This window comes from Megascapheus bottae, chromosome 17 (genome assembly GCF_031878675.1).
Source record: "Megascapheus bottae isolate mThoBot1 chromosome 17, mThoBot2.hap1, whole genome shotgun sequence".
NCBI lineage: Eukaryota > Metazoa > Chordata > Mammalia > Rodentia > Geomyidae > Megascapheus > Megascapheus bottae.
This window is the reverse complement of record NC_143525.1, coordinates 6,840,796-6,861,964: the sequence shown is the minus strand read 5'-3', so window position 1 is coordinate 6,861,964 and position 21,169 is coordinate 6,840,796. Positions and strand designations below refer to the sequence as shown.

Sequence of the window (21,169 nt, the reverse complement as noted above, 5' to 3'; positions counted from 1 at the left end):
TTCTAAACATCCCCCCAAGCACAATAAATGTTGCTAGTTGAATATAAATCTCTTTATAGTTCTCAACTAAGAGTGACACATAGAGGAAGAAATAGAGGCTTAAAACGTCACAAAACTTAAACTAGAACACAAGTGGCTTTAAGGTCCATAGGTACACCTCTCAGCATAGAGACAGTGTACACAAGAGTGATCTCTAAGGGCAGAGGAGAAGAGGAAGCTAGCTTGGCAATGAGCCTGTCCCAGTGAGATCACCAAGACAGCCCACCCATCCAACCGCAGTTTGTCATCTGGCTCTGTTTCTTCTTGGTAGGTACACCTAGCCCTGAGCTACCACTCATAGCCTGCAGCCATGAGCTCTGACTCTGAGATGGCCGTTTTTGGGGAGGCTGCTCCTTACCTCCGAAAGTCTGAAAAGGAGCGAATTGAAGCTCAGAATAAGCCTTTTGATGCCAAGTCATCCGTCTTTGTGGTGGACCCGAAGGAGTCCTATGTGAAAGCAACCGTGCAAAGCAGAGAAGGAGGGAAAGTGACAGCCAAGACGGAAGCTGGAGCTGTGAGTAAGACAGATGGGGGCTGGAGGAGGTCTTTCTTCTATTCTTCAGTTGATACCTAGCGAATGCTTCCTTTCCTAATAGACTGTCACAGTGAAGGAAGACCAAGTCTTCTCCATGAACCCTCCCAAATACGACAAGATCGAGGACATGGCCATGATGACTCACCTGCACGAGCCAGCTGTGCTGTATAACCTCAAAGAGCGCTATGCAGCCTGGATGATCTACGTGAGTGCCCCCTAGAGTTCACCAACTCCGTGTGCTTCTTCTGCTCACTGGAACAAAAGAAAAGGCTTAATTTTCAGGTTTTGCCGTTGCAACATTCTTTTGAGGTCAGTCATTTAAGTGGTAGTGTGAATCCTAATGTGCTTGGACATGCACATGTGGAAAACTATTTAATTGAATTAGTTGGAAGACAAACATTTTGTATAGCAGCAGGGGACAGAGGCAAGGAATGGATGAAACCACTAGCCCCTTGCTCTTTAAGTAGTATTTCCAGGGTATAATAATAAGATGAGGGCTGAGAAACCCTGTCCTTTCCCACAGACCTACTCTGGCCTCTTCTGTGTCACTGTCAACCCCTACAAGTGGCTGCCGGTGTACAACCCTGAGGTGGTGGCTGCCTACAGAGGCAAAAAGCGTCAGGAGGCCCCGCCCCACATCTTCTCCATCTCTGACAACGCCTATCAGTTCATGCTGACTGGTAAGAGTTTCTCTAGGCATTGTAAAATATTTGTAAACTGGCGATCATTAGAATAAATCAAATATGACCATAGCAATGACAAAGGCAGGGAAATAAGTTTAGACTAAAATGAGGAAGTTCCAAAAATACAGAGAATTTTTCTTAAACTTCTACGTTAAAATCCAAATTCCAGGGTAAAATGACTTGAATTGACTCATCAACTCTTTTTATTTTAGTTACTACATCATTCCTTCTTTGAAATCTCAGGGACAAGTTATCACAAATATTGTAGGAAACTAGGTATTGGATATTAATCACATGACAGAATTTTAACTGAGTGGATCCTAAAACTGTTAATTCATGTGCTATCAATTGATGATTCTTATGGGTAAAATGGAAAAATAGTACATTCCATATTCCTAATCACAGAAATAAGAAGATGGAAAAAATTTATTAGCACACATCTTTCACTCTTTATTTTAAAGACTCTGGTAAAAGTTAAATGACCAAGCTGTATAGCTATTTTTATTATTGAGGTACTTTAAAAGACAATTTTTAAACATATAACTACCATTCTGTGTAGAAAGAATTCTTATTTTTGTTTTGTTTTGTTTTGTCTTTCATAGATCGTGAGAACCAGTCAATCTTGATTACGTACGTAGAGGATATGCCTTTCTCCTTTTGAGTTTTGATCATTGTAGTGGTAAGTGCTGCCTTACAATTTGATTTTTATTTCTATTTGGTCTCCACAGTGGAGAATCTGGTGCAGGGAAGACTGTGAACACGAAACGTGTCATCCAGTACTTTGCAACAATTGCAGTCACTGGTGAGAAGAAGAAGGAGGAAGCATCTTCTGGGAAAATGCAGGTGGGTCTCATGGCCATGTTCAGAATCCAAGCTCTATTAGGGGGTCTCAGGCAAGACACTCTTGAGCACCAGGTGTGAGGACTGTTCTTGCCTTTGCAGGGGACACTGGAAGATCAAATCATCAGCGCCAACCCCCTGTTGGAGGCCTTTGGCAATGCCAAGACCGTGAGAAATGACAACTCCTCTCGCTTTGTAAGTCTCTTGATCTACCTTTTCATGTGAGAACTGCACTGGCTGTTCTGTATAGCACTGTGTATGCCTTTTTCATTTACTTGGTCCAATAGCTAAAGAAATAGTTTCTGCCTTTCAATAGTCTTCTTTTGTCTTTTCAAGGGTAAATTCATCAGGATCCATTTTGGTGCTACGGGCAAGCTGGCTTCTGCAGATATTGAAACATGTAAGTTAATAAATATCAGTGAGTAGACATATTTTTCTGCAGGTGTACGTACAGTGAAATCTTGGTTTTTGTTATGTTGTGTGAAGTTTTCAAGGCTTCAGTTTTCACCTGTGGCCTTTTCTTTTAAATGAGTTTGATCTGACTTTCCAGATCTGCTAGAGAAGTCCCGGGTCACTTTCCAGCTAAAGGCTGAAAGAAGCTATCACATATTTTATCAAATCATGTCCAATAAGAAACCAGAGCTCATTGGTAAGAACTGTCCTGATATATTTCTACTAAGGAAGAATAATAGCCTGTCTATGCTGTCTATCTGAAAGGTTTTGATGACCAAACTAACTCTAGCTATCTTCTGTGATTTTCCATGTGTTCAGAAATGCTTCTGATCACCACCAACCCATATGACTTCGCCTATGTCAGTCAAGGTGAAATTACAGTGCCCAGCATTGATGACCAAGAGGAGCTGATGGCCACAGATGTAAGTAATAGATTCAAAGCAAAGAGAAGTAAAATCATTTTCCAGGCAAAACCCTCTTCCCTATCAAAGTGAGACACATTGGCACGGTAATACCTTTCAGGCTTTCTTAGCTTTGGTAGAAGCTATTTTAGTGTCTTCCAACATACCTGTTTAAAAACTTTGAACATCTGCGATAAATATTTGTCTTAGACATTCTCCACATAGTTAGTTCTTTATATTTTTTATCTTATTTTTCTTTTGGGGTTAACATTTGTACTTCAATATTGCTGCTTCCTTTCTACTTCATGTCACACCCTACTCCCAAGAATCTAGGAAAAATACTATTATTACATTTTTTTAAACAAAAGAGTTTGAAATACTAGTAGTTTCTTATAGTCAGAAGCAAACACAAACTGCTCTGAATGAACGTTCAGTAGTTCACAATATTGTTCTCTTGTCCATATGCGGCATTATAAAACATGGATTGTCTACTTCAAGAATAAGTCTTTTGGGAACTCTGAGCTTCTATATTAATTAGGCTTATGTCACCACCAAAAGAGTATTTTTTGAAACTATAAGTTTTTTCCTTTTCCACTTTTCTTTAAAGATTATTATTTTGGGGCTTATTTTCTTTTTATACAAAATATATACTTTTAAATTTTTGGATACTCTGTAATTATTCTTGACTATAATATTTTTAACTTTAATATTGTAACACCCACACATAGGATTGATATTTCTCTTTCAAGAAGTTGTTAATGTCCATAAGAATCACATGCCTAAGCAGCCATGGCAGACTGAAAGAGGTGGGGAAAGCCCTGGTCCTGGCACCAATAGTCATGACTTTGAGACCTATTTGAATGAGAGTGAAAATTAAAAGTAACATGACATTATTTCTGTCCATATAACTAAGAGGGAAGACTGATACATGCCATTTAATACTGATGTTTATCAAAGAGGCAAAGGAAATGAGTGTCTCTTGAAGTTAGCAAAGTATTAGTCTCAGATATAAAGACAGAGCATGGTGAGAGAAAAGGGGAGATACAGACCTCTGGTTTCCCTTGTACAAGTTGGCCAAAGTGCTAGTTGGGAAATGAACAAGCTCAATTCTTTTCGACAGAGTGCTGTGGACATCCTGGGTTTCAGTGCTGATGAGAAGGTGGCTATTTACAAGCTCACGGGGGCCGTGATGCATTATGGGAACATGAAATTCAAGCAAAAGCAAAGGGAAGAGCAAGCTGAGCCAGATGGCACTGAAGGTATACTGTTGATGCCTTACATTTCCTCTATCTGATATATCACAAAGACAAAAAGTCTCAAGGGGAGAAAATGACACACCGTTAGATGTTTTACAAAATTAAGTCTGCTTGGGGATATTTGTGATTTCTGTCCATTCCATCCTTCATTGACTTTTGAAGCTATTACTTGTTCCTTGATTAAAGTATTTTTTAAATGGAGTCAAGAAATTCAGACACCTTAATTTGTCATTACGAGGAAAGGGTTTCTCAAATTATTTTCATCTGTGGTCTATTTTCACTGTATTAGAAACATTATACAGAGGATGGATTCCTGTAGCTCCGATTTCTCTTTAGAAGAATGACTAAAATCAGTGTGAACTGAGGCAAGGATTCTGAGACAATATAAACAAATGACCAGAACTCACAACATTTGCACATATTGTTGTCACAGTAAAATATTCCCTTTGGTCATCACCTGTCACATTTTAAACTGCATAAGTCACAGTTGGTTTTACCATTCTCGCTTTCCTCATACAGTTGCTGACAAAGCTGCCTATTTGACAAGTTTGAACTCTGCTGACCTGCTCAAAGCTCTCTGCTACCCCAGGGTCAAGGTCGGCAATGAGTACGTCACCAAAGGCCAAACTGTGCAGCAGGTAAACATAATATTAAACCCCTGATTCTCCCAGATCCCATGGGAAACTTCACCAAGGTCAAATCAAAAGCTAGACCATCACACACTCTTCCTGAAGGTGTACAACTCAGTGGGGGCCCTGGCCAAAGCCATGTATGAGAAGATGTTCCTGTGGATGGTCACCCGTATCAACCAGCAGCTGGACACCAAGCAGCCCAGGCAGTACTTCATTGGGGTCTTGGACATCGCCGGCTTTGAGATCTTTGATGTGAGTAGTAAATGGACAGAAAACTGGTAAATAAAACTCACTAGCCACTTGATGGATCTGGTTAGGGAATTCAAAATTATCTTCATAAAATGTACCTACAAAAGGTACAAACTAACTCCTGCTGAAAAGTCTTTGGTAAGATATGAATTCAAGTAAAAGGATATAAGCAGGAAAATAGAAAATTGTATTCTAGAACTCTCAAATGATGGTCCATAAAGAGTGAGAATGCTATAATCTATCTTGGATCCAATGAAGTAATCACACAAATACTTGCTGAGGTTACTCTTGAAGAACTATGGAAAATTCTCATATAACAACATTTTGCCTATCGTGCATAATTTCATGCAGTTACTGGGAAAATATTTCAGGAGTAAATTCTTAAGTTAGAATTGTATCATTATTTAAGAAACAAGCTGGGAAGTTTGTAATCTAATAAACAAAAATGCCTTAAATTCAGAAGGAAACATTACTAACCATTCTAGATTGTTAATCATGACCAATATCCTTATATTTATTCCTTCCTATAGTTCAACACCCTAGAACAGCTGTGCATCAACTTCACCAACGAGAAACTGCAACAGTTTTTCAACCACCACATGTTTGTGCTGGAGCAGGAAGAGTACAAGAAGGAAGGCATCGAGTGGGAGTTTATCGACTTCGGGATGGACCTGGCTGCCTGCATCGAGCTTATTGAGAAGGTTCATCTGACTTTTTAAGCCTTCAAAACAGGCAAAAACAATCAGTGGTCTTCTTATGCTTAATTCCAGCCCAATTCGGAAATAAAGTAGGAGAGTGCTTGCCTCACAAGAGCAAACCAATGAATTCATATCCCGAGACCTCCAAAAACTAAGCAGACATGGATAAATTTTGATTGATGCCAGTTGTTTGAAAGCATTTGAAGATGATACTTTCAGACATTTATTTTATGCACTAAACATAATGTTTTCTAGATGGTAAAGATAGACTATTTGATCTGAGTCCTTTCTAAAAACATATTTCTCTTACGTCCTTGATGCATAATGACCATCCTACATTTTGGTAGTAGAGGTAACAAAGCAGGATCATATCTATTTAATATATCCTTCTCAGTTTTCTGCCAATTACACAAATCACTGGCATATAATTTTCTCCTTTTTTTGCCACTCCTGGGGCTTGAACTCAGAGCCTGGGCACTGTCCTTGGGTTTTCTCAAGACTAGCATTCTATCTACCAATTGAGCCACAGCACCACTTCCAGCTTTTTCTGTGTGTGTGGTATGGAGGAATCAAACCCAGGGCTTTGTAAATTCTAGGCAAGCCCCTACCACTAGACCATGCTTCCCAGCCCCTGGAGGGTACTTTTCTAAAGACTCACAAATACTATTCCTTTTTAAATCTATTCTTAGCCTATGGGCATCTTCTCCATCCTAGAAGAGGAGTGCATGTTCCCCAAGGCAACAGACACTTCCTTCAAGAACAAGCTCTATGAACAGCACTTGGGCAAGTCCAACAACTTCCAGAAGCCCAAACCTGCCAAAGGCAAGGCTGAGGCTCACTTCTCACTGGTGCACTACGCTGGCACTGTAGACTACAACATTATTGGCTGGCTGGACAAGAACAAAGACCCCCTAAACGAGACTGTGGTGGGACTATACCAGAAGTCTGGATTAAAGACACTGGCTTTCCTCTTTTCTGGAGGACAAGCTGCTGAAGCAGGTAATTTCAATTGTTATTAATATGTTCTAAGATCACAAAATAGAAATGTACTATTTGCCAGAGACAAGTTTAATTCTATGAAAATATGCCCTTTATGAGTCTAATGAAAGGAAGTATGTCCCATAACTGAAGTACACAGTCTTCTGGCTATCAGTATCAGAGTAGAGATTGTACAGGCCAATCTTTAGTCCAGAGTCTCATTTCATCAGTAAGAATAAGAGAATAAGACAATGTGACTGGCTTAAGATCGCATAACTCCTTTTTTCCACTTTAACAATACTGCCTCCTTCAAGGATCTAGCTAAGTTGGAGATATGGAAATCCTTTGCAGGACCCCAGAACTTGGGGAATTGAAGTTTTGTTCTCTTCAGTGCTCTAAGCCTAGATGGTCAATTAACAATACAGAAGTCCAGGCAAAGAGAAATTAGGACTTGCCTGCAGGTAAGCAAGGGCTCACCTGTTCATGGAGAGGCAGATGTGCACTGGTGGGCACATCCTTCAGAAAACTGACATTCCCTTTTAAATTACAATTTTTTCTTTGTCTATCCTGTGAGCCAATGATTACATTGTCTTCATCTTCAACTAAATGAGGGAAGATATGGGAAGAAGAATGTCAATGAACACAAGTTTAAATTCCAAAGAGAATTTTGGGATCCTAATGTCTATCTATAGGTACTATTGCAAAGGCTATTACATGTAATTTTTAAATTTCTCTTATTTTCCAGAGGGTGGTGGTGGTGGAAAGAAAGGTGGCAAGAAGAAGGGTTCTTCTTTCCAAACAGTGTCAGCTCTTTTCAGGGTACAGTATATTCTAAAATTATAATTTTATTTTAAAATATTAAAACTTCATATCAGTTCTTCTTTTACATATCCAAAGTAAAAGTGAAAATATATTGATGTAGTAAAATCTGAAAAGCATATATGTTTACATGAGGGAAAAATAAAACAAATAAAAAACATACTGTGTATCTTTTTACATTAAACTTTTTAATAATAAGGGATCCATCTCCCTGAATCCAAAGTGTTTGAAGCTTGGTCTTAAATTTCAAATGAAGTTGAGTGTGGTGGCACATACTTATAATCCAAGCACCAAAGATGTTAAGATAGGAAGATTGCAAGTTTGAGGCTAACCTAAGATATATAGTAAGGTGGATGCCATACTAGGTTACATAGTGATTCAGTATCACCATTTTTTCATAAATCAACCCACTTTTAAAGCATTCACATTATTTACTTATATCGATACCATCTGAAAAATGTCTCAATATATGACTTTTCTGAGCTACACACTGAAAGTGACTAGTTTTGTGTAGTCAGAAGTGACCTACCTACACTCCATCTGTAGAATTTCTCTTTGCCATCACTGGGTTTTCTGTTGGTTTGGTTTGGCACTTTAGATAGCTATATAGAATGTGGCAAGGGGCAAAACAGTTACAGAGCATTGAGAAGGGTTTCCATGTAGAGATACACTTACAGATTATTTTAAGCATTTTCATGTGGTTTTATAGGAGAATTTAAATAAGCTGATGACCAACTTGAGGAGCACTCACCCCCACTTTGTACGCTGCCTCATTCCCAATGAAACTAAAACTCCCGGTAAGACATTTCTAACATCCCCAAAGAATTTCCCACATCCCCAAAGAATTTCCAGCATGCCTTCTTTTTTAGACTCTTATTTAGAAAACATTCCCTTTTCTTAGGTGCCATGGAGCACGAGCTGGTCCTGCACCAGTTGCGGTGTAACGGCGTTCTGGAAGGCATCCGAATCTGTAGGAAGGGATTCCCAAGCAGGATCCTTTATGCAGACTTCAAGCAGAGGTTTGTGTCTCATATTTTCTCAGTTTTACATTAAAAGGTATTTTTAATAGTACTTATCCATCTTTCCAGTGACAGCTACTAAGTGTTCATTGTTTTAATGAAAAAGAAAAAAACCCCACATTTTTATATTATTTTCATTTGGACAGATACAAAGTTCTCAATGCCAGTGCTATCCCAGAGGGTCAGTTCATTGACAGCAAGAAGGCTTCTGAGAAGCTTCTAGGGTCTATTGACATTGACCACACCCAGTACAAATTTGGTCATACCAAGGTACCACCAGACCGAACTTCTACAAGTCATAATTTCATTGTTTGGGGGGTTTCTCCTGAATGGAAATAACATATTTACCTTGTTCTCTGGCAAGGTTTTCTTTAAAGCTGGCCTGTTGGGAACTCTAGAGGAGATGCGAGATGATAAGCTGGCTCAACTCATCACACGCACTCAAGCCATCTGCAGAGGGTACCTGATGAGGGTAGAGTTCAGGAAGATGATGGAAAGGAGGTGAGGGACACAACAAAAGGCTTTCTTTGCCACACTTACATAAGGGAATTCAGTGCAGTCGCTGAATTTTGTTGTGATGATCACTTCATTCTTCTCTCTTTGCAACGTTTTTCTTTTTCTACAGAGAATCCATCTTCTGCATCCAGTACAATGTCCGTGCCTTCATGAATGTAAAGCACTGGCCCTGGATGAAGCTGTATTTCAAGATCAAACCCCTTCTAAAGAGTGCAGAGACTGAGAAGGAGATGGCCAACATGAAGGAAGAATTTGAGAAGGCCAAGGAGGAACTGGCTAAGTCAGAGGCCAAAAGGAAAGAACTCGAAGAAAAGATGGTAGCACTGATGCAAGAGAAAAATGACCTGCAACTCCAGGTTCAATCTGTAAGTATTATATATTACATAACTGAACAATAATTTATCATCTAGTTCATCATTTAAGTGGATACAAGCATTTCTTAATTTAATATTTGGAAAATAAATTATTTACCCTGGGCATCTATGGTAACTGATTTGCCTTCAAATCTATTAAGGTTCAGAACTAAAGAAGCAAAAGATGCAAACCCACATATAGGCTGTATGTGTTTATAGGTACATTCATAAACTGCACGTGTTCACATGCTCATTCACGCACTGAGTACATTCATATTCACATTCACAACATAGCTTGGTAACCAGGGAATAGTCATAAACATAGCTCTAGACATTTTCCTCCCTTTATGGACCACTCTCTTATTATTCTTTTCTTATTCTCTTGTTTACTCTTGATTATTCTCTTGTTCTTGTTTTTTTGTGTGTATAAAATAGAAGTTGCATTGTTTTTTTACTAGGATACAGAAAAAGCTTTTTCATCCCCTTGAATGTGAGAAAAAATTGCTGGAATAAGTGAATTTTCCCTAAGTAACAGGAGTTAGTAAGTTGTAAATGTTCCTAATTTCATGCTCCATACATATATATCTGAGGAAATTGTTACTTGACTTATTAAGTAGACAAAAAATTTTAAACTTTTCTATGTTTCATTTATAAATATTGAAAATGTAATTGTTGACTAACTGGTAATTACTGACATTTTTACCTTTTAATAAGTTTACTTTAATAACATTTTATTTATTTTATATTTATTAGTGCATATTAACTGTACAAAGAGGCTACTTTTCATATGCACATATAAAGTACTTTGGTCAAATTTAACCCCTCTTATTATTTTGCCTCTATAAACAATTTTAACAGGTTTTGCTACTTTACTTTCATGCACAGAAATAAAATACTTCTCTCATACTCCCTCACTCCCTTCTTTCGACTTTGTAAGTTACTGAAAGTTTGCAGATACAGCTCAGACAAGTGAAAATGTTGAGTTTTCTCCCTTCAGGAAGCAGATGGCTTGGCTGATGCAGAGGAGAGGTGTGATCAGCTGATCAAAACCAAAATCCAGCTGGAGGCCAAAATCAAAGAGCTGACTGAGAGAGCTGAGGATGAGGAAGAGATCAATGCTGAGCTGACCGCCAAGAAGAGGAAGCTGGAGGATGAGTGTTCAGAACTGAAGAAAGACATCGATGATCTTGAGCTGACACTGGCCAAGGTTGAAAAGGAGAAGCATGCCACAGAGAACAAGGTATAACTTATGATTCATTTTAGAGTACTGACAAGCATTAACTTACTAATAAAGCTTAATCCTTAAGATTACTGGATATTAAAAAAAAAACATAATCACATCATCCTTTAGTCTTTGCCACCCGCGCCAATTTTCCTTCACCTGTATCTCAGACTCTATCCAGTCATGCATGCCTAGTTTAGCTTCTGGCTTCAATATTCCATATGAGACTGACACTGTGAAGTTCTAGTTTTCATTAAGAGACAGGCTTTCAGCTAGGAATGTTGGTACATACCTTTAATCTGGATGCCTGGGAGGCTGTGTGAGAAGGACCACAAATTTGAGGCCAGCTTTGTCTTCAGGAAAAAACATTGTCTCACAAAAGGGAAAAGATGACATGTTGCCATTAGCATTCTGCTTCTCTGTTCAAACTAAAAAGGTGAAAAACCTCACAGAAGAGATGGCAGGCCTGGATGAAAATATTGCTAAGCTGACTAAGGAGAAGAAGGCCCTTCAAGAGGCCCACCAGCAGACCCTGGACGACCTCCAGGTAGAGGAGGACAAAGTCAACACCCTGACCAAAGCTAAAACCAAGCTAGAACAGCAAGTGGATGATGTAAGTGTGAAAAAGTCTTCCCCTTAAGATGAATAAAATTAGCAACCATGACAAGACATCATCATTGATACTTATAAGACTTTTAAAGTCTTCTTCCTATTTATTGTTTGCAATAATTATATCTTGAGTATCTAGCTAGAGGATTTCACTGCATAACAAGGTAAATGGAATACATTATAATTTAGCTTGAAGGATCTCTGGAACAAGAAAAGAAACTCCGAATGGACTTAGAGAGAGCGAAGAGGAAACTGGAGGGTGACCTCAAACTGGCCCAAGAATCCACAATGGATATAGAGAATGACAAACAGCAACTTGATGAGAAACTCAAGAAGTAAGTGTGATTATACTCCAGCTATAATCTTAATCATATGTATCATTGAAGGTAAAATATTAAAAAGATCTTGAAACAACTAATTTGTTGAATTAAAACCCCTTTGTACAACTACTTAAAGATAATAGTAGTAGTAGTAATATTAGGTCTCCAAAATATTTCTTTATGACATGTGGGGAAAATGACTATCAGAAACTAATTAATGAAAATGGCACATTATTGACTTATGAAAGCTTGCACTCTTCCTCAACACCAGCAATATAAAGAAGTTTTATTATAAATAGATAAGACTAGATGAGAGTTGACTGTGAGCTCATATGCTCTTTTACTAGGAAAGAGTTTGAAATGAGCAATCTGCAAAGCAAGATTGAAGATGAACAAGCCCTGGGGATGCAACTGCAGAAGAAGATCAAGGAGTTGCAGGCAAGGCATAACCTTTAATTTCACTAGATATGACAGGGGGAAAAGCCTGTCATGAATTCACATTAATGTTGACTTTCACGTTCAGGCCCGCATTGAGGAGCTGGAGGAAGAAATCGAGGCAGAGCGGGCCTCCAGAGCTAAAGCAGAGAAGCAGCGCTCTGACCTTTCCAGGGAACTGGAGGAGATCAGCGAGAGGCTGGAAGAAGCTGGTGGAGCCACTTCTGCCCAGATTGAGATGAACAAGAAGCGGGAGGCTGAGTTCCAGAAAATGCGCCGGGACCTGGAGGAGGCCACGCTGCAGCATGAAGCTACGGCAGCTGCTCTTCGGAAGAAGCATGCAGACAGCGTGGCTGAGCTCGGGGAGCAGATAGACAACCTGCAGAGGGTCAAGCAGAAGCTGGAGAAGGAGAAGAGCGAGCTGAAGATGGAGATCGATGACCTTACTGGAAACATGGAGACCGTCTCCAAAGCCAAGGTCTTTTTAATTCACCCTCCCACCCCCTCACTTTTCTTTACATGTAACAGTACAAAATAGCTGAGCTTATATATGAATCTACCTACTCGAATTGTATAAACATTACATGTGATCTAAAGCTTTTGCTATTGCTATGAGAAAATATAATAAGTCCAGGTGCCATTGGCTCATGCCTAGGATTTTTCCTAGCTTCTCAGGAGATTGAGACCCAGAGGATCACAATTGGAAGGGAGCTCAGGCAAAAATGTCCAAACTCCTTTCCCAAGATAAAAAGCAGAGTTGGAGGCATAGCTCAACTGGTGGAGCACCAGCTGTGAGAAAGCAAAAGCCAAGCAACTGTAAAAAACGAAAGTTAAGTTTACCTAAAAACCATCCTCCATGATGATGTAGAATAAAATTGATGTTCATGTCTTCTAAAAGAACATAATCCAGTTTTGCCAATCACATGTTCATTCATTCAGCCACATGTTCCCCAGTCCTTCCTATACAGTATGCTGTATAAGGCTTTGACAGCAAAGTAAATGAAATTCTGCCTCTTGTCACAAGCGGTTGCAAGTAGAAATGTGTCATCCTTCCCTGTTTTGTACTTCCTACTACAGGGCAACCTTGAGAAATTGTGCCGCACCCTGGAGGACCAGCTTAGTGAAGTAAAAACGAAGGAAGAGGAGCAGCAACGCTTAATCAATGAGTTGTCAGCCCAGAAGGCCCGCTTACACACAGAATCAGGTCAGTCAGTGAGCCTCCCTGGCTCACGAAAGACAAACCATTCCTCAGCTAGGTACACCCCATCTAATCTATTATTTCTTAGTCACATATTTAAAGAAAAACGTTGAAATAGTTTAAAAACAACAAGCTGTAATTGGAGGCCAAATTTAAAGTCCTTGGGCTCCAGAGATTTTTTTCTTGCCTCAGCATTATCAAAGAAAGTCCATATATGCTTTAAAGGAAGCAAGAAATAACCCCGTCTGTGATACTCTTGAGTTACTCTCTTCCTAATAAGGGGAGGGGAAGGTCAGATGGCATTCCACACTACTCTTCATCCAGGCAGCAGAACTAAATCATTCCTGTTTGGTCTTCCAAAGGTGAGTTTTCAAGACAGATAGATGAGAAAGATGCTTTGGTTTCTCAGCTATCCCGAGGCAAGCAAGCATTTACACAACAGATTGAGGAGTTAAAGAGGCAGCTGGAAGAGGAGACAAAGGTGAGCACTTTCTTCTTGATAATTGCAATCACCTGTGTGGAGTAGTGAGCTTCACATACAGACTATCAGTGACTGCAATATAAGCTTATTTTACACACTTTTTGGTTGACCTAGGCCAAGAATGCCCTGGCCCATGCTCTACAGTCAGCCCGCCATGACTGTGACCTACTAAGAGAACAATATGAAGAAGAGCAGGAAGCCAAGGCTGAGCTGCAGAGGGCCATGTCCAAGGCTAACAGTGAGGTTGCCCAGTGGAGGACCAAATACGAGACAGATGCCATTCAGCGCACAGAGGAGCTGGAGGAGGCCAAGTATGGACTTTCAGTGATGGGTGCAGCAAGAAATGAAAGCAGAACTCAGTGATGGGAAAATAGATGGGACTATTCCAAGCACGGAAATAGGCCAAAAATTCCAGCCTACTTTATTGTAGGGTGATTGATCCCACAATATTCTCCTTGTTACATCCCATTGTATGCCTGCTGGAGGTCAGCAGCATAAGACCACAGTCTTCCCTTCATGACACAGAAGCAGCTTGCACTTCTTTCTACCAAAAAAACCCAGTGGATTATTAGTTATTAGCTTTAATTTTATAAATTTATTTTCCTTTCATAGAAGGCAAAATGGAGAGATTATTGAGCACATAATTATGAATATAATAATAATAATAATAATGTTTTTCCTTAGCTAGAGGGTTGAAGGTTCAGATGAAGACTATCATCACACAACCAATATGAATGAACTTATTCATAAATTACACATACATTTTATAGAAAAAATTATATATAGGAGGACAGACATTGTGAAGGAAGTGCTCCTAAGTTTTATTGATCTCAGAGGTTGTTAAAAATTAAATGGAATTTGTGTGTCTGGCCAGAATTTGCAGAGACAGCCCTCTAGATATGAGTGTAGACTGGTAAAAGTTGGACTGGTACAGTGGCAATAACAGGATATCAAGGGTTCATTGGGAAATGTATTGATGGAATAAATACTGATTAACTATATGACCTCAGATATGCCCCCTGTGGACCACAATTTCCTCCATACAGTAAAAAGGATAGTGCTAGAAATTGCTGAGGATTTTATGCAATGCTACCATTCCTTGACGAAATGCCTTCCATGCTTAGTCTTTCATATTCTCTCTGACAGAACCTAAGACAAATAGAAATTAAAACTCACTGGGGTAAACAATTCTAGCAGAGATAAAGTGCTAAGAAGTAGATTTTTTTTTAATGGAGGAAATACACTTTCTTATTTAACAGGCCATAGTGTTTATTGCAGTAACTTTTGATTCGATTCCTGATCATTCACATTAACCAACTTTTCAGGAAGAAGCTGGCCCAGCGTCTGCAGGATGCTGAGGAACACGTAGAAGCTGTGAATTCAAAATGTGCTTCCCTGGAGAAGACGAAGCAGCGGCTCCAGAATGAAGTGGAGGACCTCATGATTGATGTGGAACGAGCTAATGCAGCCTGCGCTGCTCTGGATAAGAAACAAAGGAACTTTGACAAGGTGGCCCACAAGGACTGTCTCCCTAAGGGGAAACTGATGCCATTTTTGATACCAGAATCTAATTAATGATGTACTTCCAGGTTCTGTCAGAATGGAAACAGAAGTATGAAGAAACTCAGGCTGAACTTGAGGCCTCCCAGAAGGAGTCCCGTTCTCTCAGTACTGAGCTGTTCAAGGTGAAGAATGCATATGAAGAATCCTTGGATCAACTTGAAACACTAAAGAGAGAAAATAAGAACTTACAGCGTAAGTGTTTATAGTCATTCTAATTTCAAAACAATGGTCAGGAGAGATCTTTTCATTTTTCATTCTAAATTGAACTTTACTAATTTATTATTGAACAACAGAGGAGATTTCTGACTTAACGGAGCAGATTGCAGAGGGTGGAAAGCATATTCATGAACTGGAGAAAGTAAAGAAACAAATTGATCAAGAAAAGAGTGAGCTACAGGCTGCTCTTGAGGAAGCAGAGGTACATGTTTCATTTGCTTGCCTATATATTACAGACAAATAAAAAAAAATGGAACTGAGGCCTACCCTGTTGCAAGTCTAGAGAATAATGCAGATAATCAATGAGAAATGAGGCATTATACCTTCTGAATAGAGACCAAATAAATTAAACTAAGATATAAGAAAGCCTGTGGATTTTATAAATGACTTCTTGGAGAAATCATTCTAATATGGGATAAAATAATTCTAATGTGAGATAAAATATTTTTAGGTAACTTAAATTTTCCTCTTATTAAGGCATCTCTGGAGCATGAAGAAGGCAAAATTCTTCGCATCCAACTTGAGTTAAATCAGGTGAAATCTGAGATCGACCGTAAGATTGCTGAAAAAGATGAGGAAATTGACCAGCTGAAGAGAAACCACATCAGAGTGGTGGAGTCCATGCAGAGCACGCTGGATGCTGAGATCAGGAGCAGAAATGATGCCCTCAGGATCAAGAAGAAGATGGAGGGCGACCTCAATGAAATGGAAATCCAGCTCAACCATGCCAACCGCCAGGCTGCAGAGGCCCTGAGGAACTACAGGAACACACAAGGAATATTAAAGGTACATTATCATAAAAACACATGGTGTGATATAGTCTAGGTACTATGGTAGAACTTAAAATTTAATATTGTGGGAAGACGACAGACTATGAATCATCCAAGTAACATGGGAGTCAGTTAAGATTTTTATGTGCATAGTTGCAAAGGAAGTTACTATGTTATTTCCATAGTAGGAAAAGTGGTAAATGGAAGAGAGAGACAGAATATTAAAAGAGTTTAAGTAAAAGTTACTGCATTAATATAGACTTCTCTTTTCAAATACGGAAAATAACATCACTGGACTAGGTGATTTCTTCATCTAAAATGTTATAGCTTTAGCTGTAACTTTTTTATGATTCACGGTCTAAATAAAACATGTTCTTTGAAGTGAAGTACTAGATCTTCAAGAATTGGTCATTAAAAGTACTAATGTCTTATGTAATCATACTGAGTTATTAACACAAACATATATACATGACCTTATATTTGAATCTACTATAATTGGAACATGAATGAGTCCTTTTCTTTCTTTGCATAGGACACCCAGCTCCATCTGGATGATGCCATCAGAGGCCAAGATGACCTTAAAGAACAACTGGCAATGGTTGAGCGCAGAGCTAACCTGACGCAAGCTGAGATTGAAGAGCTCAGAGCATCACTGGAACAGACAGAGAGGAGCAGGAGAATAGCAGAGCAAGAGCTTCTGGATGCCAGTGAGCGCGTGCAACTTCTGCACACTCAGGTGACATTCATGACTGGAAGTTAGTTGTAAGGATAAGCTTGTTTACAAGAGTGAGTAATGTTGACAGGGATCCACTCCTGGAGTCGTGGCAAATGTACAGAGTGATGTACTGAGGCTTATGGTTTACAAGTATATAGGCTGGCATAATAACAGGTACAAATAACTGAGTTTCAAACTTGTATAGTGAACTACAGAAAACCACCTGAAATCCTCTGTTTTGCAACTCTATACTTCAAAGACACAAAGCAGAAAACAATAAGCCAATAGATTTTATATATAAATATATATATATATATATGCATCACATGCACATGAGGCCAATCTTACAAGATATTGGGTTTGAATCATGGAGGTCATCAAGAGCACTAGTTAGCACTTGTTTACAGTTGATGTGTTAAATAACTGATGCTGTGTTCTTGAAATAGCTGATAGACACCAAATGTAGTTAATCCCAGTGCAAGGAAGAAGGATCAAGAGTTCAAAGCCAGTCTGAACTACATAATGAGTTCAAGACCACCTCAAGCTACAAAGAGAGAACTTGTTTCTTTTTTTTAAAGACGTATTATCTTTTAGTTAAAAAAGCATAAAACATCCATAAGGATAAACAAAGTGTTACAAATGGTTATCTCTAGTTTATGAGAGTATAATTACTTTTATCTCTAATGCTAGTTTGTACTTTCCATTTCATCATAAACATTATTGTTTACTTTGATAGTTAACAGCCATTATAACAATGTTAAAATCACATACCAGAAATAACTTTTAAAACAAATTAATGCATAACACTTTTCTTACTAATTATGACTATCTAGAATAGATTAAATACATAAACTATTCTTGACTTTCCATAACACATGAATTACAGGTTGGGTTTTGTACCACTTAAAATACATATCCAATTACTAGGAATGAATTGTCAAAATTAATAATCCATTTTGTACACTGTTTGGCAGTATATAGTATAGCACTTTAAGAATGGGGGATTTTGCTTTATTTTTATAAATATTCACTGATAACTGAATGTTTGCCATTAGAAATTAAATTTCACCTAGAATGATTTAAAGTTTTACAGATACATTCAGTAAAAAATACATAAACTTAGAATTAAGTTCTGATTTGTTTTTCAGTCTCAACATGTCTTATGATTGACAATTTATACCTGCTATTCAAACAGCGTGAATGATTATAATTGTCATTTCCCTCTTTTTTGTTAATTTGCAACAGAACACCAGCCTGATCAACACCAAGAAGAAGCTGGAGACTGACATCTCCCAGATCCAGGGAGAGATGGAGGACATTGTGCAGGAAGCCCGCAACGCAGAGGAGAAGGCCAAGAAGGCCATCACCGATGTGAGCAGAGGGCAGCAGGCTGGGAGGTGAACTTGAATCCTGCTATGCACTCTCGGCTATTGACTTTTTCTGTCTTACTGCTCACTAGGCTGCTATGATGGCTGAGGAGCTGAAGAAGGAGCAGGACACCAGCGCTCATCTGGAGCGGATGAAGAAGAACATGGAGCAGACGGTGAAGGACCTGCAGCACCGTCTAGACGAGGCTGAGCAGCTGGCACTGAAGGGTGGCAAGAAGCAGATCCAGAAACTGGAGGCCAGGGTGGGTGTCCAGACATACATTCCATTTCCAGCCTACTTGTGCGACAAGTTATGGCTGAACTAGCAAATATTTTTGTTCTCTCCTAGGTGAGGGAGCTTGAAAATGAGGTTGAAAATGAACAGAAGCGCAATATTGAGGCTGTCAAGGGCCTTCGCAAACATGAGAGGAGAGTGAAGGAACTCACGTACCAGGTAACTACATCTTTTTACATTTTTACATTTGCTAAGCCTACACTTTGGAGAAAATGAAAACAGTAAGACATTTTCTAATAATGGCACTATCGGTTTGCTGCCTCTTTCAGACTGAGGAGGACCGCAAAAATGTTCTCAGGCTGCAGGACTTGGTGGACAAATTACAAACCAAAGTCAAAGCTTACAAGAGACAAGCTGAAGAGGCTGTGAGTATCTCCACCACAAGAGAAAGATTTAGGAATATCCAGCTTTGTGGGACCTTGAAGTTGCTACAATTTAAGGGGCTTTCTTTAAGCCATTTAACACAAAATTGATAATAAAATAGCAAGAAGGAAAGCAGGTATTTATTAGCAATAAGAAAAAAATTCTTACAAATTACTAAACAAGAGATTCTAGTTCATTTCTAAGAACTTTGAAAGCAACTGTCCAGACATGCTAACAGACAAGTGCTTAACACAAAACCCTTCCTACTCTAAACTCCCAGAACTCAGAGACCTATGCAAAGGAGGTCTGATTTATTCTAAGCCATATTCAACTTCAAGATAAACCCATTTCTAGACCTTTTTTTTTCAACCTACTTTTTTTTCTCATCCCGTTAATTCTGAAAATTTCCTAAAAAATTCTTTGTGCCCACACACCAGTAGTCATATAGACCTATTTTTAAAGTTTATTACAGAAAAAAATCAATTTCATGCTCCTTCAATTTCCATGGTCTTATAGGAGGCCAAGAAATGGAATGGAAGATGGGGCTACTGTAAGCACAGCCATTTACAAAGGGGGGTTGTGGGTTACTCAACTTCCAAATGGCAGTTTACCAAATGGCAGAACCTTTTGCTTTCATATTATGGGTCAAATCCTGTAGCACCTTTCAAAAACAGTCAGTTTCAATTTGAAAGTGTCTAGTTTTCTTTTCACTAAAACACAATTTTATTCTCAGGAGGAACAATCCAATGTCAACCTCGCCAAGTTCCGCAAGATCCAGCACGAGCTGGAAGAAGCAGAGGAGCGGGCTGACATCGCTGAGTCGCAGGTCAACAAGCTGCGGGTGAAGAGCCGAGAGGTTCATACCAAAGTCATCAGTGAAGAGTAATTCGTTCTACTGTGGAAAGTGGCCAAAGAAATGTACAAAATGTGAAGTTCTTTGTCACTGTCTTCTGTATGAAGGAATAAAATCTGCAGAGAAGTTTGCAATTTAAAATGCATCTGTCTCTTGATTATAAGCTCTATATTACTTTTAGAACTAATTCATTTATTCACCATTAATTGAGCTCCTACTGTGAACAGAGATGATAGGAAAATAAATGTGGACCAATTTTAATCGAAAGCCAGGGAAAGTGCTGAAGGGAATGCAGGAGTTGTAAATGTACCATCAATTCTCTTCAGTCCAATTTTTGAGTACTGAGAATGCATCTGGTACAAAACCTGGCACCAAGGAAATGACAGTCATCTTGTCTTCATTACAGTTAGAGAGACAGTGGTTCAAATAGATAGGGTACAGCACACATGTGTAGAGTACATGTATTTTTATAGAAATAAAAAACAATGTGACAATATAACGAGAGATGCTAAAACACTGTAAGGGACTGAGTAGAAGACAATTCTTGGGTGTCTGAGAAAAGAAGATGGCCATTCTAGAAAGACAAACAGTAGGAGACAGTGCAGTAGTTTAAACATAGGCTTCATGAGCAATAGAACAGCAGATGAGACCAAATAAAGAAATTAAGGACTGTGAAGAACATGGCCACATACACAGTCTGAAGAAACTAGTTTATCAAACTGGTCAAATTTTGTGGGGAGAGGAGTTGACTCAACTCTGGCAGTGGGATGGAGGGGAGGAATGAATAGGGTGGGAATTCCTGGCTAGAGACTGAAATAGAAGACTGCTTAGAAAACATGGTCCAAATTAGAGGCATTCGAGATAGACTGAACAAGAGGACAGAGTGAGCACAAGGTTCTCATACTACTATAAAGAAAGAGCCAAGAGACCACTGAAAAAATTAATGTCATAGAATTCAGACTTCCGTTTTCAGTTTGGAAGAAGTCTTATTCCTTGAAACTTTTCCCCTTTCAAGAAAAATGAACAGAGTATTTACAGGTAATTCTTCATCTTCTACTTTTACAGACAATTCTGCCTGGCTTTTCAGTACCTTACAGATTTCAAAAATGAAACAGAAGGGAAATTTCTTAATTTCAAAAAGAATATGACTGAAATTTATCACAGCCATTGCCAGTAGAATTTTTTAATACTTTCTTGAAACTTAAAATCTGGACTCATTACATAAACATCCAAAAGAAATCAGATAGTAGAATATCAGTTTCTTCTTTTTAATGAGGAGACTGCTATGAGA

At 38.9% G+C, this 21,169-nt stretch overlaps 1 protein-coding gene and 1 long non-coding RNA gene across 3 annotated transcripts in view; one reads left to right on the top strand and one right to left on the bottom strand.

Moving 5' to 3' along the window:
* LOC150050916 (uncharacterized) overlaps positions 1-21,169 on the bottom strand; it is a 168,065-nt gene that overhangs the window by 96,453 nt on the left and 50,443 nt on the right. The window contains exon 3 of one of the 2 annotated variants that reach the window (XR_016538273.1): positions 728-826. The exons of the other annotated variant lie outside the window; for it this stretch is intronic. This is a non-coding gene — a long non-coding RNA (uncharacterized LOC150050916). Of the gene's footprint in view, positions 1-727; positions 827-21,169 lie in introns of those variants that run through there. 2 annotated transcript variants of the gene reach the window in all.
* On the top strand, positions 350-19,928 carry LOC150050918 (myosin-4). The gene is made up of 38 exons (XM_090349536.1): positions 350-553; positions 636-779; positions 1,098-1,254; positions 1,860-1,887; positions 1,986-2,100; positions 2,200-2,292; positions 2,434-2,497; positions 2,648-2,746; positions 2,869-2,972; positions 4,072-4,210; positions 4,727-4,845; positions 4,879-5,091; positions 5,619-5,789; positions 6,476-6,785; positions 7,510-7,583; positions 8,293-8,380; positions 8,485-8,602; positions 8,749-8,872; positions 8,967-9,103; positions 9,228-9,483; positions 10,469-10,711; positions 11,130-11,306; positions 11,492-11,637; positions 11,970-12,060; positions 12,146-12,535; positions 13,135-13,261; positions 13,618-13,736; positions 13,851-14,047; positions 15,062-15,245; positions 15,326-15,491; positions 15,593-15,717; positions 15,993-16,301; positions 16,818-17,021; positions 18,246-18,371; positions 18,460-18,630; positions 18,717-18,821; positions 18,932-19,027; positions 19,759-19,928. The coding sequence occupies exons 1-38, from the start codon at positions 350-352 to the stop codon at positions 19,909-19,911; spliced, it is 5,886 nt and encodes a 1,961-aa protein (XP_090205662.1). The 3' UTR covers positions 19,912-19,928.

Coding starts and splice junctions, on each gene's coding strand:
- LOC150050918 (XM_090349536.1), top strand. CDS start 350: ATGAGCTCTGACTCTGAGATGGCCGTTTTTGGGGAGGCTGCTCCTTAC. Junction 11,638..11,969: donor CTTGATGAGAAACTCAAGAA/GTAAGTGTGATT, acceptor CTCTTTTACTAG/GAAAGAGTTTGAAATGAGCA. Junction 18,822..18,931: donor TGAAGGAACTCACGTACCAG/GTAACTACATCT, acceptor TGCCTCTTTCAG/ACTGAGGAGGACCGCAAAAA.